The following is a 27,500-nucleotide window of genomic DNA, read 5'->3' as shown; positions in this document are numbered from 1 at the left end:
TTGATAAAGTAGCCAGTCCAGTGTTATTGGAGTGCCGTCGTCTCAGAATAAAGAAGTGCCACTGAATTAAAGAGAACATTGCGAAAGATTGGTGGACGAAATACTTTTGAAAACAATTTGGCAAACGATAATTTCTGTTTCAGATTATCAGTTCCCGTGTCTTTGCCCATTCCTTCTCGTTAGTATCTCTCCATACCCAAAATTCCTTAAAATTAGCCATTACCTGCTAAATTTCAAGACCTCTTGATTATAATTAGCAGTGCCTCGTGGTTTGAACTTTGTTTTTTTTTAGAGGAAACGAATCATCATCTATCTGATCAGTCGCGTTTGAGTAGTTTCATCTGGTCGGGGACGTGTCATTTTTCATCAACATCTCTTTTTTGCTGTTTCATAATTTCACTGAAGTCAACCGGATTTCTCTGTTGGATAGAAAACTTACCTTCTCGAACCTCCATCAATTTACCGATCTTTTCTTTGTTAGACATAATTCTGAGGTAGTTTTCCTTGGGTATACTGATAATTTGATCCATCATGTCCATTGGGAGAGTTGTTTTCCCTTGTATGCTGGATATCTGAACAAGGTCGGTTGATTGTACAGGATTGTTCTCCAAACTATGGAGCTCATTTTCAAGAGATGAAATGAATTTCCTCAATGCTTAATTTCAACCTAAAACAGACAACTCCTCAAATCTTACGTGATGATTTCTCTCTCGCGCGCGCGCGAAACTTCAAGGTGAGAAACCTACCGAAGTCAGATGCGCACTTCGATGTTTCGCTATGCGTTCTTTTGTTCTTAGAGACCCCGAGAATAGGTTTCTTGTTTTACCATCACTCATTACCTGCATTGGAATCACTTGTATGCTCTCCTGTGGATTCAGTAGGTTCAATGCGTCCTTCGAAAGTAGGTAACTAGCTTAGATCATGTGTGTGTGTACCTGTCTGTCTGTCTGTCTGTCTGTCTGTCTGTGTGCGTGCTGAATCGTAGAGAATTGGTTGTATCAACTTGATTCACTACTTCAGCCAAGTTCTGTGTTGAAAAATAGGTCACTCGCTCCAGGTCTGGTCGGTTGGATGGGCGACGCAGGGCATGGCAGTGCTCGGGTGCTGGGCCGGGCTGCAGGGCTCAGCCAGGCCATCTCCCCTATACTCGCAGGCTGCACCTCTTGCCCGATGTGCCCGCGATGGCAGTATACCTTTGCGGTCTGCCTGGACCGGGGCTGGTCAGCTGGACCCGTTCATCATCAGCACAAGGGGCTGACTCGGTTGAGCTGGAGTGGGCATGGTTTGGAAAGGCTGGCTGGGCAAGATTGGGGAAAGGCGTAACTTAGAGACCTGCTCGCATTGCGATTCGTGGTCGACCCAAGAAGCAGCTGACTTCAAGGTCACTTTGTGGCCGCCTTGTGCAATGAGGTTATAGTTTTGCGGTTTTTGTGTGACACGCTCCCTAGTGCCTTGTATTACAACGGGGTACCAAAGACAGGACTCGTCGTCCTGCTTTATAGTAGTGCTGAGTGTTTCAATTTTTTCCTGCGGTCCATACGGTTAGGTTTGGAATTGTAGATTAACCATACGGCTATTCAGCCATTAGGTCAGTCGGTTGGTGTAGGTTGGAAGAGGTTGCACGCCCGCGCGCAAACACACACATACGCACGCACACACACACACACACACACACACACACACACACACACACACACACACACACACACACACACCGGGCGGAGACAAGTTGGGTTTGTCTCCTTTCACGTGTAGCCCCTGTTCACCTAGCAGCGAGTAGGTACGGGACGTTAGTCAAGGAGTTGTGACCTTGCATTCCCGGTGTGTGGAGTGTGAGTGGACTCAGACCTACCCAGAGATCTGCTAATAATGAGCTCTGAGCTCACTGCCGTAGGGTGGTGTCTGGCTGTCTCGAAAAGAGGCTGCAGCAGATCCGAGGTGAATACACACACACACACACACTCGCACATACGCACAGGCACATTCGCACACACACACACTCGCACACACACACACTCGCACACGCACACTCGCACGCATACACGCTCTCTCTCTCTCTCTCTCTCTCTCTCTCACACACACACACACACACACACACACACACACACACACACACACACACTCGCACGCATACACGCTCTCTCTCTCTCTTTCTCTCTCTCTCACACACACACACACACACACACACACACACACACACGACTCGGTGGCGCGGTGGTAGAGTTCCCGGCTGCCGCTACGGCGGTCCGGGTTCGAATCCCGCCCAGAGATTAAATAATTTCAGTATCGCTGCGCTGCGAGTCGTTACTCCAACTCTCGTGAGCGGGGAATTGGGTGTGTGTGCGCGTGTAAAGTCGCAGCATTACCCATAGATCGGTCATATATGAGCTCTGAGCTCTCTTCCGGGAGGGAAATAGCTGTCGATCACGAGTCCAACACATGATCCAAGACCATGGGGAAACACACACATACACATTCACACACACATACACATTCACACACACATTCGAATACACGCTCACATGCGCGCGCGCACGCACACACACACACACACACACGCACACACATATTAAACCCAAGACAATTCGGGTTCAGACAAGGAAGATCATGCACCACAAACTTAATATGCTTTTACTCAAGACTAATAGACATAGTGCAAGAAAGAAATGGATGGGCTGATTGTGCATTCCTAGACTTGCAAAAAGCCTTTGACAAAGTACCACACAGAAAATTACTAAAAAAAAAACTGGAACACATAGGAGGAATACAAGGAAACCTACTAAAATGGATGGAGGACTTTCTGACTGGTAGAAAGATGAGAGTAGTGCTCAGAGAAAAATATTCAGATTGGAAAGAGGTGATCAGTGGAATACCGCAAGGATCTGTACTGGCACCAATAATGTTTGCTATCTATATGAATGACATGGACGAGGACGTGAACTGCTACATGAGCTTCTTTGCTGATGACGCCAAACTGTTAAGGAAAGTAGAAACTGATGAGGACTGTGAAGCACTGCAAGAAGACCTAAATAGGGTATGGAACTGGAGTCAGAAATGGGAAGTGGACTTTAATACTAAGAAGTGTAGCATAATGGAGTTTGGAAAAAGCAAAAACAGAATATCAGGAAAATATACAATTGGAACCAAGGAAGTAAAGAAAGTAGGATCCGAAAAAGATTTGGGTGTAATTATCACGAACGACTTGTCCTATGATATACAGATTAACAAAATTGTCGGGGAGACTTACAACTTGCTAAGATCAATAAAAGTGGCATTTACATACTTGGACAAAGACATGATAAAAAAAAATATTGGTTACATTGATAAGGCCTAGATTAGAGTATGCGGCGACATTGTGGTCCCCCAGTACCAAAAAGAATATAAAGAAAATAGAAAGAATCCAAAGAGCAGCTACAAAAATGGCACCTGCACTTGCAAACCTATCATACGAGGAGAGATTGGCTAAACTGGAATTACCAACACTGGAGCAAAGAAGAGAGAGAGGTGACCTATTGACCATCTACAGAATCATGAAAGGCACAGAGATACTTGATAGAGAGAACTTACTTAACTGGGACAAAAGAAACACAAGAGGACATGGAAAGAAAATAAAAAATTATAGCTATAGAAGAGAACTGAAGAAAAACAGTTTTCCACATAGAGTTTTGGACACTTGGAACAAACTGGATAATGAAATAGTATGCGCAAAAACCATTCATGAGTTTAAAAACAAACTAGACACTGCGAGATACAATGGCGGGACATCACGAGCATAGCTCCCCTTCCCGCAAAATACAACTAGGTAAATACACACACACACACACACACACACGAGTGTACAGATGGTTACTTCTGCATTGATGAATTAAAGTCTGGGAGTTGACTTTAATGTTCCAGACTGCTCTCTGGTCTACATATACAATGCAACCCCCGGGGGTTGCTAGATTAAATATTTACAAGGATGGCCATATATATATATATATATATATATATATATATATATATATATATATATATATAATCTGTTGAGTGACGAAAGCCGCGCAGTGCAGGTGTCCGGGAGTCTCGGCGACATACTGGCGGCTTCTGTTGATCAAGCAGATGTTTCGGGTGTCTGACCCGAAATGCGGCGAGGCCAATTGTTAGGTTCGGGGCGTTGTCTGGAAAAGTCGGGTCCTCTGCTCACCTAGGGACAATAGACTGTCCCTTGGGAGGATCCGTGACAGTAGATGGTCTCTGGAGAGTTGATTGGAAAACGTTGGAGAGACGTTTGAGTATTTCTGGTTCCATATGCGTGTTTTTGCGCGTGTGTACGCTGGACATCGAAGTGGTAGATAAAACACACACACAAACAAACAATCAAAACACACACACACACACACACAAAAGTAGTCTACGCACCAGGAAACAGGAAGTGATTAACAGAAGAGATATTTGAATACATAGTAGGCAGGTTTGTAGTAAACCAACTTAGTTATTGTGACAATTGTCGAAAAAGAGAAAAGTATGGGAGGAATACGAATGCCTGGACCTAAGTCGTTGCTCAGTTGCCTTGTAAAAGACTAAAATGGAAGCTGGAAGTGTATAAATGGCGGTTTTTTGTTAAATTCTTGAAACAGGTGGACACTTTTTGAAAGGATAGAGAAGAGACCAATGGATTTCCACAGGAAGCAGTGCTGGTACCAGTCATGTTCTTTATATAAACCACTTGGTAGAGGGAGTAAGCAGCCGAATGAACGGTTTTCAGATAAACTTGTGAAAATAACAGACGAAATATCAACTAACCCCCGCAGACGAAATGTGACAAAATCTACGATTTTAGCGAAAAGCTGGAAGTGCAGTGGAATATCATTAAATGCAGTGCGATGATTGTGTGAGGGACCATAAAATGACAAAGAATCATACAAATTAGAATAAAAATTAAAAGAGTGGATAAGGAAAAAATTCGGCTAAAAACCTAAACATGGCTAAGACATCAGACAGTAAGAACCAGCCAGATTAATGAGTGGTGTGGGACTCTTGAGCTCAAAGGAATATATTCAAGCTTGCACGGCCGAGGTTTGAGGAAAGAAATTAATAAACTCGGGAAGAAAAATCAAGGGGATAATACCACCCAGTATGTGTCTTTGGGAAATGGCAAATATGTTGGAGGGAAGATAGGAAGAACACGAGCTGAAACTCCGAAAGCCGCATCCCCGATTCAAAAAATTATTAAATAAATAAGTAAATAAAAGTGCGGTTTCCCCCAAATATAACAGTGAAATATTGGAATAGACTTTCACCAGATGCAATACAGTTTGAAACCAATTACAGGAAGTCATGGTGAATATAAAGGGAAATAACAGAAGGGTGGTGGCATGCAGGTGGACATTACGGAGGCTGCGAGTACGTGTAGCACTCCGCACCCTCAAGTATGCCATCACTGAAGCAATATAGTTTAGCATAGACAGTTGTTCGGGTTAAATTTTGTCTAATAAACTATGTAGAAATTGGTTGCAAAATAGATAAATAGGAAATTAAGGCGGGGGGAGTATGCGCAGAAATAAACTAATTGTTGACTTTATACATATTTACTCCATGCATGCACGCAACCGATTGTCCATCAACCTGACTGGAGGAAATGCATTTCGACTTTGAAAGACACGATTCCTCTTTCGACTACCGAGGGTTATTAAATTTTAACCTCAAAAATAGACCGAAACGCACAATTTAACGATCACTTTGGGATATAATTGTGTGCGTATTTACCTAGTTGTATTATACGGGAAGGGAGCTATGTTCGTGGTGACCCGTCTTTGTATCTCTCAGCATCAAGTTTTTTTTATTAAAAATTTGAATAGTGTTTGCACACATTGTTTCTTTGTCTAATTTGTTCCAAGTATCTATCATTCTGTGGGAAGCTATTTTTTCATGTCTCATATGTAATTATCTTTTTCAGTTTCTTTTCGTGTCCTATTATTTTTCCATTGTCCCATTTCAATAAATCATTCTTAACTAAGATTTTCATTCCCTTCATAATTCTAGATAGTTAGTAGGTCTCCTCTTTCCCTTTGTTTCAGAGTTGGTAATTCTAATTTGGACAGTCTTTGTTCATATGTCATTTTGGAAAGAGTTTGTGCCAGCTTTGTTGTTGCTCTTTGTATTCTTTTTAATTTATTTATATTCTATTTGGTACTGGGTGTCCATAGTGTTGGTGCGTACGCACTCGAGTTTGGGTCTTATTAGTGTAGTTATTTTTTATATAATTTCCTCATCCAAATAGGCAAATGCCACTTTTACTGACCTCAATAAATAGTAGCTTTCTCCGACTATTTTATTAATATGCTTATCCGGTGTCAAGTCTTTGCTGATCATCACTTCAAGGTCTTTTTCCGAGTTTACATTTTTGACCTCTTCACCAATTTTATAATCTCTCGATATTCTGTTTTTACTTTTTCCAAATTCCATTATACTACATTTCTTGATATTGAATTTCACTTCCCACTTTTGAGTCCATTTCCAGATCTTGTCCAAGTCTTGTAATGAGTTGCAATCCTCCTCGAGTTTTTATTTTCTTTAGTATTTTTGCGTCGTCTGCAAAGAAATTCATATAACACTCTACTCCTTCATCCATGTCATTTATGTATATGGCAATCATGATCGGGGCCAGTACTGATCCCTGCGGGACACCACTTTTCGTTTCTTCCTAATTTGAGAATTTATCTCTAATTACTACTCTCATTTTCCTCCCAGTCAGGAAGTCTTTCATCCATTCCAATAATTTTCCTCTGATGCCACCTATTGACTCTATCTTCCTTATTCATCTATTGTGTGGTACCTTATCAAATGTGTGTGTGTGTGTGTGTGTGTGTGTGTGTGTGTGTGTGTGTGTGTGTATTTACCTAGTTGTATTATACGGGAAGGGAGCGATGACCCGTCTTTGTATCTTCCAGCATCAAGTTTTTTTTTTCTTAATCTTGAATAGTGTTTGCACACACTGTTTGTCTAACTTATTCCAGGTATCTATCACTGTGTGGGAAGCTATTTTTTCAGATCTCTTCTGTAATTATTTTTTTTTCCATTGTCCCATTTCAATAAATCATTCTTATCTAAGGTTTCCATTCCTTTCATAATTCTATAGGTAGTAGGTCTCCTCTTTCCCTTCTTTGTTCCAGAGTTGATCATTCTGATTTGGACAGTCCTTGTTCATGTCATTTTGGAAAGTGTGTGTGTGTGTGTGTGTATGAGACTGGATTGAACATGTAAATGTCATTGTAAATCTCGCCCCCCCCCAAATTTACTCGACACGTTTATCTACTGTCTTTCCTCACTTACAGAAACACTGAATACAACTATGTTGAAGTGTGAGAATTCATAATTGGTTTACCTGTGAAAGTTGAACGAATAATAATTCACGTGGGTACTAAATGAATGGCAGTGATAATTGTATGTTAATGAATCGATCGACTTCATCGTGGTGTGGTGATAATTGTTGGTATGCAGTATGTGACTTAATATTATGGCATGTTGCAACAAGACCAGGTGGATGTTTTTATGGTGGTAGCCCAGCTTTGGGGGTCGGGTTGGGTAAGGACTTTTGGGGGATGGGGTTGATGGTTGTGTTGAATAAAAACATCATCGCTCGCTTTTAACCCCCCACCTCCACCCCAAGCCTCGGTGCACGGAATCTAGGATATTTGGGCTACGAAACTGCAACCTAGGACATTTGGGCCACGAGGGCCACCTGGGGTGGATTTTTGGGCCACAAACTTTTTTCTTTTCTTTTTGTTCTCTTTCAACATATTACTAAATGTTTTGTATGATTTTTTTTTTTTTACTATATATATTTTTTTTTAATGCCTTTTTGCAAGTACTCTGTCTTGAAGTGTTTTAGCTCTAGTTTATCGACCGTCCCAACCAGATCCTCTCCCACACCTCGCTTTGTATATCAAGAGATGTCATATCGCATTCACTGAGCTACTCAACCATGCCAGCTGAGCTCGAAGTCATCAAATCATCTAGAGGGGACCAGAACATCTGTCTGGATAGCTTCATTCATGTACACCAAGAGGAGGTCAAGGCACGCATGCCTAAGGCCAATTCTACGAAGCGTGCCCTGCGTCGCATCCGACTGAGTACCGTCCGAAGGATCCTCAGTCTCTGCAGGATCTGGTCATCATCGGCGACTGGGCATCCAACTTCCACTATGACAACGGGCAGGAAGCAGATGGGCGCATCATCATCTTCACTACCCCTCGTCATCTGGAGGAGCTAGCAGCCTGTGGCGACTGGTGCATGGATGGCACCTTCTCCGTTTCTCCAAGACTCTTCACCCAGCTCTACGTGATCCAGGGTCGGTCCCACGGCGTCTACCTTCCTTTGGTCTGCGCCTTGCTGCAACGCAAAACACAGACCAGTTACGAGACGCTTTTCCGGGTTCTTGAAGAGGGTGGCTGTGATCCCAGCACAGTCATCATCGACTTCGAGCGGCCTGTGGAGCTGGCCTTGCGGGTGCTTCTCGGGGAGGAGGTCCAGGTCCGGTTCTGCTTCTACCACCTGAGCCAGTCCATCTCGAGTCAGATCCAGGTCCTGGAGCTGAAGAACCTGTACGAGTCTGACGACGAGTTCCGCCTGTTTTGCGGGCAGCTGGATGCCCTCGCCTCCCTTCCCCCAGAGGACGTCAAGTCAGGCATGGCATACCTACGCTCCACCATGTCTGATGCTGCTGCAGCACTCACTGAGTACTTCGACTCGACCTACGTTTCCGGCCAGCTCCGCCACCGCCGTGACGTCCACTCCAACACCAGACCTGGACTCATCAGTCCAGTGCACTTCCGCCGCACGCCGCCCATGCTCCCACCTGAGAAGTGGAACATGCACCAAGCCACCCTCAACAACCAGCCTAGAACCAAAAATATCTGTGAGGGCTGGAACAATAAGTTCTTCAGCCTGGTGGGACACTCAAACCCCACTGTCTGGAAGTTAATCGAGTGCCTGCAGGCTGAGGCTGCCTCCATCGATGGGGTCCTGCTCCAGAAGGAACGTGGGATCCTCCCTTCCAAGCGTGGGAAGATGGTGTACCAGGAACTTCAGGTCCGCCTCCAACCTCGTGCTTGACCTCAAGACAGGCAAGAAGACCATCCCTGCCTTCCCTCGTGGCATAAGCCACAACCTCCGCGGAGGACAGCCCAACTTGTAAATAATTGTGCTGTTTTGTGCTTCTAATTTGTACATTTCACTGATTTTTTTTCACTTGATTTCTGTAAATATATGTTCAATTTATGTTGCAATATTGAATAAAACAGTTATATTGATAAAAAATATTGTAGCCACTTTTTATCCCATCTCCCAAATATCCTAGTCACCGTGGCCCAAATGTCCTAGGTTGCAGTTTCGTGGCCCAAATATCCGTTCAGCCACACACACACACACACACACACACACACACACACACACACACACACACACACACACAGACGGATTCACGGCGAAGATTGGAACTCCGGAGAAGTGAAATTTTCGTGGATCTCAACGAGGGTGTACCTTTTTGTGTTATTAGGGAAAGAAAGCTCGTGATGTAGTGGAAGGTGATGAAAGGGGAGAAGTGGAGGGATTACTAAGGGAACTGGAAGGAAATGAGGAGGAAGACTAACGGGCTCCCCCTGACGGCAGAAAAAAATGTAAAAAAGAGGTCTGCTGATGATGCAGGGGAAATCGAAAATGTTAGTAAAAGGTTAGAAATATAGATAAGAACAACACAATGGAAAGTGAAAATAATAATTAACATGTATTTAATGAGGGGGGGGATGCCAACATCCCCCGATTAGCAAGTCTAGAAGAAAAACTAGAGAAAATGACCGAACATTGGGAGAGTAGGTTCGGTCAACTTACACAGATTGCGCAGAGTTGATAAATTGGAAGAATTAAAAAGACAGTTAAAAGAAGTAAAAGATGAGAATGAGAAATTAAAGAGAAATAATAGAGAATAAAGAGTCTATAGCAAAAGAAGTACAGGGTTGGATAAAAGTCCAAGAGAATAACAAAATTGTATTTAAGGATATAGTAGCACAACAGATGAAAGATCAAACTAAAGACACAATTATTAAAGTGATGAGAGACAAGGAGAATATAGTGAGAGACTTAGCGGATAAAAAGAAATGTATAATTATATTGGGGATGGAAGAGAAGTATAATACAAATTGGAGTACAAGAATAAAGGAGAAGGAGAAAGTAAATAAGATATTGGAAGTAGTTCAAGAAGATGGAACAGAAACAGACCAGACCAATTAGGATCAAATTCAGGTCACAAACAACAGCAGAGAATATCTTAGCAAAAACAGGGAAACTAGCAAACGGTGAACAATTTAAACAGGTGTGGATAAAAAGAAATTAATAAAGAGGAAAGAGAGGTTGAAAAAGCAAAAAGACAAGAAGCTAATGGAAAAAAACGAGAAAAGAAAAGACAGAAAAAGAGAAATTCTATTGGAGAGTGGTGAATATGAAAGCGAGAAAATGGTTCATAGCAGGGAAAAACGGAAGGGAAACAGAAAACACAATGGAAGTAGCAGAAAATTGAAAACGACTTACATAAATATAGATGACTTAATAACAGGCTTGAACGAACTGAATGATTACCTGAAGGAAAAAGAACCGGACATAATGGGAATTCTGGAGACAAAATTGAAAGGTCCACTACCACCTAACAGTGTAGGACATGGTGCATATAATTGTTGGATTAGAAACAGAGAGGTAAAACAAGGGGGTGGAGTTATGTTCCTAAGAAGGATATAAATGTGAGGAATGTTACATATGGAAAAAATAGAGTAGAGATGATTATGATGGAAGTGGAGAACAAGGATGGGAAGAGTAGGAAGTTTGAAGTAAATTATGTGCCTCATAAAACAGCTTCGTGGGAAGAGAGAGAACACAAAAATATGTTAGAAGACACAAGGATAACACTAAATAAGATCATGGAAGATAGAGGAAGAATATTTATAATGGGCGACTTTAATTGTAAAGAAATCTGCTGGGAAGAGATGACAGTGAAAGGTGGAGACGATCCATGGGGAAGTGTACTACTTGATATGATTATAGAACATACAATGACACAATGGATACAAGAGAATACTAGGTATAGAAATGAAGAAGAACCATCAAGACTGGACCTAATAATCACATAACCCGAAATAGTGAACAAGATTGAATATAAGATGCCAATAAGTAAAAGTGAACACACAGTGGTTGAACTGGAACTAAACGAGGAAAAATACATGAAAAAACGAACAATATAGAAAGGAAAGATTGATGTATGGTAAAACAAATTTTGATAAAATAAGAGAATTCTTTTAAAAAAAAAACAGACTAGGAAAGGATACACAAGGAAGAAACAACAGTAGAAGAGAAATGGATTATTTTGACAATTTTATAAAGGAGTGGAAAAGTATGTTCCAAGACAAAAGCAAGAAGAAGAATATGTAAAGCGTTGGTACAGCAAAAGGTGTAAGGAGCTAAAAGACAAAAGGGATAAAGCCTGGATAAAATGGAAAAAAGACAAAAGACCTGAAAAATGGAAAATAAATACTAGTTATAGAAATTAATATGTACAAGTGTGCAGAGAAGAAAAGAGAAAATACGAAAAAGATGTCATAGAAAAATGTAAAGAACCAAAACTATTTTACAGATTTGTAAACAACAAACTGAAAAACAGACAGGAGTTGGAGAAACTACGACAAGAAGTTGAATACACAGAGGAAATAGAAATGGCAGAAATTATGAACAAGCATTTTAAATCTGTGTTTACGAGGGAGAACATACAACTTAGAGATATCGAGTGGGAGGAGAAAGTCCTCCCCCCCCCTATGAAGTAACAAGGAATGAAATTATGAATCACTTGAGTAAACTCGATGTCAGAAAATCGCATGGACCAGATGAAATGGCAAACTGGATTTTGAGAGAACGCAAAAATGAACTAACAGACAAAATACAAAGTCTAATAAACAGTTCATTGAAAGAAGGAAAAGTTCCAGAAGATTGGAAAAGAGTATAGTACCAATATATAAAGGAAACAAGGAAGACCCTACTAATTACAGGCCGGTCTCTCTTACAAGTACGATAGCTAAAATTTGTGAAAGAATTATCAAAACTAGATGGATAAGGCATTTGGAAAAAAACAACGTACTAAACCCAAGACAATTTGGATTTAGACGAGGACGATCATGCGTCACAAACCTAATGTGTTTCTATTCAAAGAAAGATGAATGGGCTGACTGTGCATTTCTAGACCTGAAAAAGGCTTTTGATAAGGTGCCACATAAGAAGTTTCTAAAGAAATTAGAAACTGCAGGAGGAATACAGGGCAAACTGCTGAAATGGATGGAAGACTTCCTGCATGAAAGAAAAATGAGAGTGGTGATAAGAGACAAACATTCTAATTGGGATGAAGTGATAAGTGGAGTTCCACAAGGAACAGTTCTGGCCCCAATAATGTTTGCTATATATATTAATGATATGCATAAAGGAATTGAAAGTTATATGAGCTTCTTGGCGGACGATGCAAAATTGTTGAAAAAATTAACTCTGAAGAAGATTGTGAGTCGCTACAGAATGATCTCAACAAAGTATGGGAATGGAGTAAGAAGTGGGAGATGGAATTCAGTATTAAGAAGTGTAGTATAATGGAATTTGGAAGAAGCCAAAAAAGAATAGTGGGATCATATAAATTGGGAGAGGAAGAAATAAAAAAGTAGAAAATGAGAAGGACCTGGGAGTCATTATTATGAATAATATGTCCCCTGAGAAACATATAAACAAGATTTTTGGAGAAACATAATTTAATAAGAACAATGAAAGTGACATTTACATACCTGGACGAAGAAATGGTGAAGCGACGACGTGGTTACCAAGTACAAAATTGTATAACAAAACTTGAAAGAATACAAAGAGCAATTACGAAACTGGCACCAACACTCTCAGAACTATCATATGAAGAGAGACTAGCAAAACTGGAATTACAGACATTGGAACAAAGAAGAGAGAGATTAGACTTGATAACTATTTATAGAATCATGAAAGGCATAGAAACTATTGATAGAGAGGATCTAAAAAAAATGGGATAGCAGAGATACAAGAGGACACGGAAAGAAAATCAAGGACAGTTATAGAAGAGACCTGAAGAACAGCTTTCCCCACAGGGTGATAGATGTTTGGAACAAGTTAGATGAGAAAGTGGTGTGTGCAAAAACAATACACGAATTTAAAAGCAGTCTAGACAAAACGTAGCTCCCCTTCCCGTATAATACAATTAGGTAAATACACACACACACACACACACACACACACATATATATATATATATATATATATATATATATATATATATATATAAATATATATATATATTTATTTATGTATTTTATTTGTTATTTACATTATTATAATTTTTATTATTTTATTATGATTTTTTTTTCGCATCCGACCTAGATATGGATCAAAAGGTCTCGTCAGCATGCTCCGCCTTTGTAATCCTTTGTAATACATACAGTATATATATATATATATATATATATATATATATATATATATATATATAATTGTGTTTGTGTGAGTAAAAAGCAGATGGTCGAGGCTTAGAAGAGGAGCAATATTGGAAAACCACTTTAGTTAGAAGGGACGATTATGTGTTTCTAATTCTTTGGTTGGATAGACTTTACTTCTATCTAGAGAATGTGTTTTACAAAGGAGCATGCCGACAGGAGACATTTTGGTCAACAACTAGGTCGTTTGCGAAAATAATTTAATGATGAATGATTAAGTAAATAAAAATTATACTATAATTGTATATCAAATAAATAAATAGGTTAAATAATAAACAAAGTTAAATAATAACAAATATGTAAAAAGTAAATATAGTAATCAGAAATAATAGATAATGAAATAAACAATAAACTAATGAATAATAACACAAACAAATATAAAATAGATGGCAGGCATTACAGCATCTTGCTTATGTGTTTATCTAAACAAATCTTAAAGCTTCGAACTGAACTACATTGCACTGCCTCTGCAGGAAGTTTATTCCATTAACTACACGGTTGACGAAGTTGTTTGTACCCACTTACAAATTAAATCTAATTCCTTGCAGTTTGAGACCATTACTTCATGTCTGATTCTCATTCAGTGTGAAAATTTTGTCACTCTTGATATTGCCAATTCCCTTTAGAATCTTAATGTAAGACCTATATGAAGTCACCTCCGAGTCTTACGTGTCAGTTGATTTTCGTATGGTCTATTTTTGATATTTGGAACCAGTTTAGTGGCTCGCCGTTGTACTTTTTTCAATCTGTCAATTTCTTTAATGAGACCATACGGAAACAGCATATTCCAAATGTGGACGAACTAACGATTTATATAGCTTGTTAATGAGAGATGGACTTTTGAAGTCAAAAGATCGCGCTATCATCCCTAGAAACTTGTTTGTTTTCTCATAGGCTGAAATACAATGCTTAGATGATTTGAGATCGTAACTGATAACTACGCTGGGATCCTTTTCACCATCCACTTTTGTTAACGAATTTCCAAATAACTTGTAATCGTATTTACTGTTATTTTCACCTGTGTGCATAACCTTGCATTTACTTGTATTAAATTTCATTAGCCACTTTCCAGACCATTGCTGGAGTTTATCAAAATCTTCTTGAATAAATTGGTTTAAGTGATCGTTTGCCATTCCGCATATTTTTGTATCATCAGCAAATTTGGAGGCAATAGATTTCAGTCCGTCTATATAATTTATACATACTATGAATAGAAGTGACCCAAGAACGGAACCCTGAGGAACTTCATTCATACCATTTTTTCATCTAGAAGTCTTGCCATTTAGAACAACTCTGTTTTCGATCGTTTAACCAATGACTAGTCCAACTTAATAGGCTACTATTAATTCCATGTGAAACTAAATTAGTAAGTAGTCTTTCGTGTGGGACGGTATCATAAGCGTTTGCAAAGTCTAGATATATTAAATCTATATTGTTTCTTTTGTTATGATTCGAGATGACCGTGTTGTAGAATTCTTGTAAGTCACACGCAAGAACGTTTCCGTCTGAATCCATGCTGGCTATCATTTATCGATAGCATCTCTGATGATAGTTTCCATCATTTTCCCTACAATTGAAGTCATGTTTATAGGCCGTTAGTCATGTTTTGTCTTTTTTGTCACCTTTTATAAATATAGGAGTAACGTTAGCTAGCTTCCATTCTCTTGGGACATCTCATATGATGGATTTCTCGAAAATAATTTTTAATGGAACAATCTCATTTTTCATTTCCTTTAAGATTCCTGGATGCCAACCGTCAGGCCCTGGTGTTTTATTAACTTTTAGTTTTTCTATACATCTTTTAATTTTTTTCTTTGTATATTTACCGTAGTAAGTTCACCCTAGACTTTTCACAGGTTTAAGTTTGGAGTTCACTTTCAGGTGTTTCGTTTTCGAATACGGAGCTAAAATAGTTTGAAATTTTACACATTCCTTCATTTGAATATTCAAGTTGACAGTCGGCAGATAATACTGGGCCAATGTGTAATTTGAAATATTTCCCACATCTGATCTACAGGTCTCTCGCTTAATTTTGCCTCCCAGTCTGTAAGCTGAAGCTCCTGACGTAGTCCTGTGAACTGAGCTTTATTGGAATCGGATATTTTAGATACGCAAAAATCTATTCCATTTTATTAGCAGTTTGAATCTAAGTTGTGGTCACTACTTGCAATGGTTTCACCAACTTCTACATTGGTTTTCATGCTTTCGCGGCTAGTAATCAATAGATCAAGTAAGTTTCCGTCTTTTGGGCTCTTTTACATGCTGAACTAAGTAATTGTCGCCGAGAAAATCTATCAAGCGACTACCTATATGGCCATGTTCAAGGGTCATGCAATCAATGAAAGTAAAATTAAAATCACCCATTATCAATAAGTCCCGGGTACATAAACTAGACGGTTTTTGAAACAACAGTTTGACGTCTGTTAATGATGATGTTTTTTGGCCTTTATGTTACACCTTGTCATCTTTTGTCCATTTGTTCGGGTTAATTCTACCCACAAATTATCACATGCATCCTGTTTCCCTCTCGCTAAAACACGGACAAGGACATTAATTTTAACGTATAACAGAACACCCCCACCTTTCTTGTGGTTTCTATCCTGATGAAAGTGTTTAAATCCCGAAATATTAATTTCAGCTTCAAACTCTTTACCATTTAACAATGTCTCATATCGAGATTTTCACTTTTGACATATGTCTGTATTTCTTGAAATTTATTCCTAATACTATGAGCATTAAAGTACATGGGTTTAAGAAACTCGTTATTATTTCTTTTTTACTCTTTTTGATTTTCAACATCATGCCTTACATTATAATTTTCTTTATTGACACCTTACTCTATATTGGCATTTGGTCCTTTATTGACATTCAGTGCCTTATGGACACTTGCCCCATCACGGACATCTGGTCCCCAACGGTCATCCGGTCTTTCATGAACATCTTGCCCCCTCCGTCACCGCGTCCCACATCGGCCATCCGTCGTTCGTTGACATTATGTCCGGCATCGCTAAAATGATATTCTGTCCTCCACTGTCATTACATCCCGTCCTGATATTTTGTCCTTCATTAACATTACATCCTAATGTAATATTTTATCCTTTACTGACATATCCTAAAATGATATTTTGTCCTACACTGACATTGCTTTACATTATTGCTTCGCCCAACTGTTATCCCCTTCCCTTTTTGAGTTTCTACCCAAAAAAAGGAACTAGTTCATTACAAAAATGATGGAAGCTGGAGCATTTAAGTCTTAAAGGGAACTTGTTGGGATGAATGAAATCCAAAGGAACTGATTAATGTGAACAATAGTGAAGGGTAGGATGTTTGGATGGAGAAAACTGACTAGTGGAGGAACCACACAGGGGCCAAAGTAATGTTCTTGGTACATGTTAGTGACATGGTGGACAATTTGACAAGTTATATGCAAAATATTGGAAATAGGTGTAAAATAGGCCATCACTCTTCAACAGAAAGTGTAACAATTTGATTACAAAAGCAAAGAAGATAGAGACTTGGGAGTTGTCAAGGAAGTTTTGTCACAAGAAACACAATCAAAGGGATCACTGAGGAAACTTAAAATCTATTGAAAAACATAAGAGAAGCGTTCCACAATAGGGGCAAAGACGAGATTATTAAAAATGTGACTCGCCCTAGATTGGAATATGCTGCAACAAGATAAAATTCAGGCAAGATAAAATTCAGAGAACAGTGACTGAAATTGTCCCAAATCTTGCTGATAAATCATACAGACTGAATATTCTGGCCCTACCTCCCGTAGACGAGAGATAATCTTACAGAAGTGTTTAGAATAATGAAACTTGTAGATATACTTGATAAAGAAAAGAAAATGTGGGAACAAGAGAAAACCAAAGGCCATGTGATAAAAAAAATGAAAGACTAGATGTTTGAAGGACATTGATTCGCAGAATAGTTTGAATGAAAAAATAGTAAAGAGTAAATGATTTGAGACAAGTTAAGGTCAAAATTTACTGATGGGAGTGGAGATGGAATCTTACTAGTATACCTTGTATATTACAAATTTGTAAATACACATGGCCATGTTCAAGGGTCATGCTCCAACCGCGTACACTACAACTGGATAAATACAACTAGGTAAATAGACACACACACACACACACACCGTCCACATTCCCTTCTATATTGAACGTAGGGAAGAAAAAGACTGAACAAGGCGTAATAGGAAAATGTAAAGATCAGCCAAAATTCGTTTATAGATATGTAAATGGTAAACTAAACAAAACAGGAAATAGTGAAACTACGTCAAGGGAATATGGAATACACAGAATATACATAAATGTCTGAAGTCATGAGCAAACATTTCAAGTCTATTTTCACAAGAGAAAATGTGCAACATTGGGATGAAGGGAGAGAAATGACCCCCTCCCCCAACGAGGGAAATAATAGCAACACTGACAGAAATAATGGATCAAATAATGAATCTTGGTGTCAGGAAATTGCACGGCTCGGATGGAATTGCAAACTGGATATTAAAGAATGTAAAGAAAAACTAATAGACAAAATATATAACATAATAAGTTGCTTACTAAAAGAAGGAAAATACCAGAAGGCTGGAGAAATGCTGATATCGTACCAATTTATAAATGAGGAAATAAGGAAGACCCAACAAATTACAGACCAGTTTCCCTTACAACCACGGTAGTCAAAAACTGTGAAAAAGTTATAAAAAGTAGATGGATAAAGCATCTGGAGGAGAACCATATACTAAATCCGAGACAATTCGGATTTAGACGGGGGAGATCATGTACCACAAGTTTGATCTGTTTTTATTCAATGCTATTAGATACAATACAGGAAAGGGACGGGTGTGCTGATTGTGTTTTCCTAGATTTACAAAAAGCTTTTGATAAAGTCCCACACAAAAAATATTAAGAAAACTGGAGACCATAGGAAGGATACAAAGTACGCTACTGAAATGGATGGAGAACTTTTTGCATGGAAGAAAAAAGAATAGTGCTCAGAGATGAGAGTACTTGGGAAGAGTTGATTAGTGGATTTCCACAAGGATCAGTATTGGCACCAATATTGTTTGCTATCTGTGTGAATGCCATGGACGAGGGTGTGGAATGTTACATGAGCTTCTTTGCAGATGGCACAAAACTGTTAAAGTGAGTACTGAAACGGACTGTGACTCTCTGCAGAGAGATCTGAACAGGGTTTGGGAATGGAGTCAGAAATGGGAAGTGGACTTCAACATTAAGAAATGTAGCATAATGGAATTTGGAAAAAGTAAAAAAAAAAAAAAAAAAAATACGATAATAATAAAATTGGTGAAAAAGACCTGGGAGTAATCATCACAAAGGGTATGTCCCCTGACAAACATATAAACGAGATTGTCAGCGAAACCTATAACTTGCTAATATCAGTAAAAGTGGCTTTTACTTGGATGAAGAAATGATAAAGGAAATACTAGTCACACTGATACGGCCAAAATTGAGTACGCAGCGACACTGTAGTCACCCAGTACTAAAAATAATACAAGAGAAATTGAGAGAATCCGGAGAGCAACAACGAAGATCCCCAACACTATCAAAACTGTCATATGAAGATAGATTGTCAAAACTAGAATTATCGACTCTGGAACAAAGAAGAGAGAGAGAGGTGACTTGTTGACTATCTATAGAATTATGAGAGGTGTAGAAGTTCTTGATACAGAAATACAAGAGGACGTGGAAGAATCTAAAAAATGTCATAGAAGAGGTCTGAAAAAGAAAAACTTTCCCAACAGTGATGAATGTATGGAACATACTAGACGAAACAATGGTGTGTGCAAAAACAATACAAGAATTTAAGAGCAAATTAGATATTAGCTTCCCCTCCCGTAAGGTAAATACACACACACACACACATGCAATTATGTTTAAACTGGAAACATGTTTGGAGAAAATGGACAAGAATTGCTGGTACGAAAAGATTGACAAGCGATCACAGCAAAAAAAAAAAAATAATAATAATAATAATAATATAAAAAGGTAAAAAAGAAACCTGTTTAAAAGATGTCGGGAGGTGTATTTTTCCATATGTAGAAGTGTAGACTTGTGGAATTAGGTGAAAATACAATCTAACCCAAACCAACACTAAAAGGATTCAAAACAAGGTATTGTTCCAACCGCGTACACTAGGTAAATGGACACACACACACCGTCCACATCCCCTTCTGTATTGAATGGCGCTTTGATTTTAGTTATCCCCGTGTGTGATTGAATTCTCCCGCTACTGTAGAGAAGTTAGTTATCCATGGGTTGCTAGCCTCGCCTCTCGCTCACCCGTCTCCTGCCACAGGAGGTCTCACACGGCGAGGAGTTGCTGGACGAGCGTGAATGAATGATTTCGTGGGACGTGAGCGAAGAATTTCGGAATTTTCGCAATGTGTCGAATGCTTGTGTGGGGTGGGGGGCGCTCGCTACGGGAAAGGGTGCAACGGAGGTAGGGAGGGAGGGAGGGTAAGGAGGAAAGGAGAGAGGTAGGGAGGGAGGGAGAAAGGGAAGGGCGACGCGATCGACCGAGAGAGTGGTGTTTCCTGTTTGACGCGCATGTTCATATATTTTGAACTAGGTGGAGATTTGCGTCGGAAATGTTGCTCAGTATTATAGTTCTTCGGTCTTGACTTGTTGAACTAATGCAGAGCATTATATTCCTTAGTACGTTAATACATATAATCCTCCCAATGTTTTTGATCCAACGGCGTAGATTTTTTTTTTGTAATTAATTTTATAACTAGTAGCGAAGTGTTGTGCAGTCTGCCGCCTGTTGAGTAGATGTAGATCTTGGAAACGCGGTTTCTCTCAGAGAGAGAGAGAGCGCATTGAGTAGTTTTTCCAGAAATGAATGCGAAACCTGTTCGTCAGTGAATCGCAACTCTTTCCTGTAATTAGCCCTTCAGCTTTGGTGCGTTTGGATTTTTTCCCCAGACAGAAAATACGTACCATGTAAAGGGGTATGGCTGCGCAAAATAATGTTTATTCAATAAAGTAAATATGCATTCAGCCATTGTGTATAAAGTGTGCATGTACTTTTTTTTAACTTAGCTCCGTTGTGTGTATTTACCTAGTTTGTATTTTACGGGAAGGGGAGCTATGCTCATAGTGTCCCGTCTTCATATCTCATTTTATCTAAACTATTTTCAAATTCATGTATTGTTTTTGCACACACTACTTTCTCGTGTGTGTGTGTGAGAGAGAGAGAGAGAGAGAGAGAGTTCACAGCATTACCTTTAGAATGGGCCATGTATGAGATCTGAGGTCTCATCTGAGGGAATAATAATTGTCAATCACGACTCCAAAACCGTGGTGAAACACAAATACTATACGCGGAGCCAAGAATGGAAAATTAGTTTCAGCATCAACAAAAAATGGCAAAATATTGGACATGACAGTAGTTCCAAAATACCACTTTTGAACTATTCAGTATATGGGCAAAAAGAAGATGAACAGATTATCTGAATCCATAATTCATCCAAGACTGGAATATTTCAGTGGTATGGTCCCCACACAGAATGAAGGTAATAAGTAAGATCAAGAGGATACAAAGGGCAGCAACCAAACTCCTTTCCAGACTGACAGATAAGCAATACAACTGTGGTTCATGATAAAGAAAAAATACTGAAAATCTGATTCATCAGAGATTGGAGTGTACTTCACACAAAAAGAAATGTACGAGTATGTTTAGAATGGATGGTTACATGTTTGGTTACAGGAGGATCTAGATAGATAAGATATATGCATGGAGCCAAGATTGGAATATACTGCAGCAGTATGGTCACCACATGAAAATACATACTGATAGAAATTGCTAGATTATTGCAAATTACTATAGGAGGATCTGGATACGATGTATTGACAGTCAGGTATTGGAGGTTAATTTAAATGCAATGAAATTCAATGTATATATATATATGAAATGGATGTAATAAAAGTAGGCCATCACTGAGATGTATATATTAGACAAATATCAGAATGACATTTCTCTGTATGGACAAGGTTGTAATGAAATAAATGATCAGACACCTCATACACCCTAGATTGGAATATGCTGCAGTATTAAGGTTACCACACAAAGATTAGGGAAAATTTAAAGACCAGCTAATAGAATAGCTCTAGACCTAGCTGATGAAACATGCAAAGGAAAATTGAATAGACTGGCGCTTCCAACAAAGGAAGAAAAAGAAATGTCATAACAATATTTAAAGCCATGAGAAGAGGATGTACTGGGGATCAGAGGACTATCACAAGCCATGGGTGTTTAAAAGACATTAAGGACATTAATATAGTTTTCCATATAGAATCATTGCTGCATGGAATAATATGGAAGTAATAGTACATTAAGATAGCATGAATGAACTTGAAGTTGAATTTCACTAAAGGAAGCACAGAGGTGGAAGCCCATATCACTCTTGTCCTCCATACTACAACTAGGTAAATGCACACACTATGGAAGCTAGAAATATACCTAACTTTATTCATTTAGGGGTTATATAGTGGTTCCAGAAAAGTATAGTTCATCAGGCACCACCTGCTGGATCTTCATGGTGTTGAGACAATGACCTTTTAGCTTGGATTTTTTTTTTTTTTTTTTTTTTCCCTGGGGGTGGGTGGGCACTGCAGGGTACCAGAGCTTGCCAGTAGGGATGGCTGGGAAGCAATGATTGTGTTGGTGTGGACATAAGAGCACTGTGTTTTCAATGCTGTGTGAGCAGGCAGGTTGTCATGTGGGAAGACTCAATTGTCATCATGTCATTCATGTTGTTTGCTCTTGATATTCTCCCTTAGACATCAGAATAGTGTCATAGAACTCTGTCTCTGGAGGATTAATTCACAGTACACAACCAAACAGATGTTGGGGGAAAGAGGAAGAAGAAAAAAGTGATGTGCTCCTCACCTGCCTCTTCTTCTTCAGTGCAGAAGATTGTAGATTTAACCACTGTAAAACCTGCTATTTGGTCTCTAGGTTACAACCTTAGAACCAGACTCTTGTTACTTGTTACCAGCTTCTACCTGAAGTTTGGGTCAACCTGATACTATTGAATTGGATCCTTACAGACTTTAACATAGTGATGCATTTGTTCTGGGGTTAGGAGTCTGCCCACAAGCTTGGCAGTGACCTGGTGTGTGTTGAAATTGGATTGACCACAAGCTTGGCAGTGACCTGGTGTGTGTTGAAATTGGATGTAAGGTTAGCCTGAAATGAAGCAAATGACATATTGATGATGTTAGCATCTCCAGTGATGGTGCTCCAACAATTGTGACACACAAATTATGTAATTTTGTATGACATTTTCAGGTGTTTGATGTAACTAATTGTAATGTATGGGGTTGGAGTCATGTTTATGGGGTCCTGTCTATATATCCATTAGTCAAACTTAACCTTTAATTCCTTTAGTGTCTACCAGAATTATTCCTTCTTTCAGTCCATTTTATAGATTGAGGCTTCTTTATGAAAAGTTGTGCTTCCTTACATCCTTCAGGCAAGTTATCTTCATGCTATGTCCTCTTGATGTTTTGTCATCCCATACCAGCAGGTCCTCTTTGTCAGTTGTCCTTGTACCCCTCTCTATTCTAAATATAACAATCATATCTCCTCTTTTTCTTCCCCTCTACTATGTAGGCATTCACAGTTTTTCCTCCAACTTCTTTGTCTTGTCTGCCAGACTTGGAGTTGTTCTAGTCACTACTCTTTGGATTCTCTCAATTATACATATATACATACTGGTATATGTATTATTTATATATATATAATCTTTGTGAGGTGACTGCACTCATTGCACATTCTAATCTGGGGTAGATCAGACATTCAATTAACTTTTTTTATATATGGAATGTTACAATGTAACACTGTTCATCAACAGTCTATGTCTCTCCTCTTATTATATGTTTGGTGATGGAATTATCCACAGTCAACACCCTTAGATCCCTCTCCTATGCCTTTGTAATTAGTTAATTTCCTATCTTATAGTTGTGTGGTCTATTTTTGTTTTGGCCTATTTCTAGAATTTTGTACATCTTTGTATTGAATTTCATCCTCTATTTCTGGCTCATTGATAGATCATATCTAAGTCCTCTTGCAGTACTTCACAATCTTCATTGTTTCACCCCCTCCTCATGATCTTGCCATCCTTGGTGAATAGGTCAGTGTAGCATACCATACCTTCTGTCATATTAATATAAATCAAGAATATTACCAGTGCCAGAACTAAACCCTGCAGCACCCCACTTGTCACTTCCCTCCAGCCCAATAACTTATCCTTCACCACTGTTCTTGTGCACCTGTCCTTTAGGAATGCCTTTATCCACCCCAGTATGCTTCCTTTCAGGCCTCCATTATTTTCCAACCTCTATAATAGTTTTTAGCAAGGCATTATCAAAAACTTCCATGTCCAGATATACACAATCTTTTCACCCTCTATTTTTGTGCAGCACATCACTCTCAAATAAAAACTTATCATATTTGTTACATGGGTTCTTCTCTTCTTGAATCCATGTTAGTTGTCTACCAGGACTTGTTTATCTGACAAATATTACATTCAGCTCTCAGTTTTTACACACAGCTATTGTGCCAGTTAAAGACAATGGTCTGTAATTTAAAGGTTCCTTACTACTTCCCCCTTTGTAAATTGGCACAAAATTTGCCAATTCCTGTAGCATTCTTCCCTTTTCTAATGAACACTTATCAATTGATATATTTTGTCCACTAATTGTTTGTTTCACTTTCATTATCAAGCTTGAGGTCCCATCTGGTTCCAGTGCCTTTCTCACTTCTAAATTTTTCAGTAACCTTTTTTTTTCCACTCTAATATTATTTAATACATCTATATTCTTCCTTTCTTTGAAGTCATCTTCCCTCCTGAACACAGACTAGAAGCTATTATTCGCTATTACAGCTTACTTTTTTACTTCCTTGTATACTGTAAAAAATGTTACTTGAAGTCTACAATCGCTTAAATGAAAAGGGGCTAATGAAAGGCAGCCCCACCTTAATAGATTCTTCATTGAGACCTGTTGTCTCCTTCATGTCTTTATTCAAAACAAAGCCTAATAACATTTTAATTTTGGAAAATAGATATTCAAATTAATTCCAAACACATTCACAAATGCACAAGGATTAATAATACATATGTATATAGTAATGAGAAATAGACATTTGAGAATGGATGCTAAGAGGAGGTTATATGAAGAAGTATTTGTGCCAACATGTACAGGGCAGAAACATGGAACATGAGAGAGGAAGAGAGAAGGAGTTTGAATGTGTTTGAGATGAAATGTCTGAGAAGTATGATAGGGGTTACTAGGCTAGATAGAGTGAGAAATGAGGAGGTGAGAAGGAGAACAGGGGTGGAAAGGGAGCTGGGAGATAGGGTGGATGAAAGAGTATTAGGATGGTTTGGACACATGGAAAGAATGAGTAAAGAAAGATTAGTCAAAGAAGTGTGGAAGGCGGAGGTGGAAGGAGTGAATATGAGGGGGCGTCCTAGGATGAGATGGATGGATGGGGTGAAAGGGGCTTTACAAAAGAGAGGAATGTCTGTAGAGGAAGGATGGGAGAGGACAGAAGATAGGGGTGAATGGAGAAGGGTTGTGTATAGATGAGGCTGTGATGCATGAGGGGGAGTGGGTGGGGGATGGAGGGTGAGGAAGTATGCATGAGAAAAAATTTGACGCAGCCCGAAGGGATTTCTCCCCGTCTTCTCCTTTTCTGCATGAGGGGATGGAGAGGCGGGGTCGCCGAATTTATGAAGCGGCCTTGCTGTGGATGTGCTGTGTCTTGCAACACTGCTTCTGACCCAGGGCAGTGGACAGGATGCAGGGATGACCCGTCATCCAGGAAGTACCAAGATAGGAGGGAGGGAGGAGGGTGGAGGGGAGTGGAATATATGGGAAATGAAATGGGTGGGAGTGATTTCTATGCCTTTTTCTTTTTGGCTACCCCCCCCTGTGTAAGGGGGAAAAAGCCTTTGGTATATGTATGTATGTAGGTATGTATATAGTTTTATCCAGTTTTCTCAAGTCAAAGGGAAAATTAAGTAACAGTTTGAGAACATTAATCAAAGAAAGCGTAGGACAGAAGACTAATCAAACACACTCTTGACTAGATCAAGAAAAAAAAAATGCTCATTCAATTTTCAGGTTAGATATTCTTTCTGTGCTTCAGTTTACAATTAACAAATCTAATAAACATCTTCAGGTCATCTTTGCATTTATCAATTACTCCTTTCAAATTGTTTCCATCTTTCAAATTGATGTGCATTTTTCTTCTAGTATTTTTATTTATTTATTTTTTATTATTTTTTTATGTTCTTTCTTCACATCACATTGAAGGTCATCGCAGCTTCTTACCATCCTCCAGTGACATTCTACCTCTCTTGATGTGTGAGTGCCACTCAGAACAAGTCATTGAGCACATTGCTTCTTTGTTATAGGCCTACTTTAACATTTCATTTAGCCTCACCACCTTCAGTAACAATACTCAAGCCTTGCCTTTTATTGCATTATCCTTGTTGTATATTATTTCAGACCCATCACTAATACTATATTCATCACCTCTTCATTCTGTATTCCACCTCCAATTTTATGTTTGAGAGAACTTTACTTTTGTATCATAATAGGCAATCTAATTTTGACCCATGGTTCCATTCACACAGAAGAATAGTTACAAATGTTTATTTTGCTTATGAAAAAGGAAAGATGTAGATTACCACAAAAAAGAAATGGAAAAGCAGCATGCAGGTGAAGTTATATTACAGGAGCTAATTACTTTGACTCATAAAGTGCAAAGAAGAACTTATGAGGTGGCTACAGGTGTTTTGAATTGGTGTGAATGATAAATTGAGGTGTTGTTTAACCTGTTACATAATGTTTTTAAGGAAGGTTATTCCATTTGTGAGTGTCACATAGGAATGATTGGATGGCATACTTGTGAGTCTATAGCTATACTTTTTGTAATTATCCTGTTGTGCTTACCTAGTTGTTGTATATATGGTTGTTGCTGTGCTCAATGGGTTTCATCTCTACTTTCAATCATCAAACTTTGCCTGAAATTTATGTTGGCCTGGATTATATTTCATCCAGTTTGTTCTGTAAGACCTTTTGTTGATCTATCATTCCATATTGGCAAATTTTTGTACATTTTTTTTATACCTTTCCCTGATCTATCATCATGTCACATGCCTGTTTGCTCATCCAGTGGTGTTATGTGTGAAGTATATATTGTGGATTTTTATTTGTATCAAATTATACATACATTTCTGCCATCTGATGGTACTTCATTAGATTGAGATTATAGTTGTAATAACAATCCTACATACCTTCAGTTTTCATGTTATGGAAGAAAACGAGGACAACACAAATATAGAAGACGCATTTATTACTGTAGGTATTGTCATCATCATTGTTATTACTTTTACTATTATCACAACAATAATTATGATGATAACTAATAGTAATGATTATGATCATGTTCACAGAACTGTGTGGAGGGAAGATTTGGAATTTAAAGGAGGCAGAAAGGAAGACTAAATGTGTTTGAGACTTAGATATTTAAGAAGTATGGAAGGGGTTATGAGGATTGATAAAGTGAGAAATAAAGAAGTGAGGTAGAGACCCAGGGTTGCAAGAGAATGGCAGATAGGGTTGATCAAATAATAATGAGACAATTTGGGCATGGAGAACAAATTAAGAAACTAGTAAAAAGTATGATAAATAGAGGTGGATGGAGTAAACTTGAGGGGAAGACAGAATGAGGTGGATGGGCAGGGTGAAAAGTGCTTTGTTAAAGGAAAAGAATCTAGAAGACTATGTGAAAAGTAATGAAAAGACCAAGGAAAATTAAAATGTCAGTGATCAAAGAATAGAAAGGGTGGATAAAGATACATGAGGAAATTAGCTTAGTTTCAGA

The 27,500-nt window shown here is 38.7% G+C and overlaps 2 protein-coding genes across 5 annotated transcripts in view; both read left to right on the top strand.

Moving 5' to 3' along the window:
- LOC143041003 (E3 ubiquitin-protein ligase TRIM71-like) overlaps positions 1-27,500 on the top strand; it is a 205,317-nt gene that overhangs the window by 101,929 nt on the left and 75,888 nt on the right. The gene's annotated exons all lie outside the window — the stretch shown is intronic.
- On the top strand, positions 7,377-9,210 carry LOC143041337 (uncharacterized). The gene has a single exon (XM_076213159.1). The coding sequence runs from the start codon at positions 8,275-8,277 to the stop codon at positions 9,094-9,096; it is 822 nt and encodes a 273-aa protein (XP_076069274.1). The 5' UTR covers positions 7,377-8,274; the 3' UTR covers positions 9,097-9,210.

The sequence above is a fragment of the Oratosquilla oratoria genome, chromosome 30, assembly GCF_046742065.1.
Source record: "Oratosquilla oratoria isolate Oo_2021 chromosome 30, ASM4674206v1, whole genome shotgun sequence".
Taxonomy (NCBI): domain Eukaryota; kingdom Metazoa; phylum Arthropoda; class Malacostraca; order Stomatopoda; family Squillidae; genus Oratosquilla; species Oratosquilla oratoria.
This window is presented reverse-complemented; position numbering and strand designations above follow the sequence as displayed.

Excerpts from the sequence above, each read along its gene's own strand:
- LOC143041337 (XM_076213159.1), top strand. The coding sequence starts at position 8,275 with ATGGATGGCACCTTCTCCGTTTCTCCAAGACTCTTCACCCAGCTCTAC.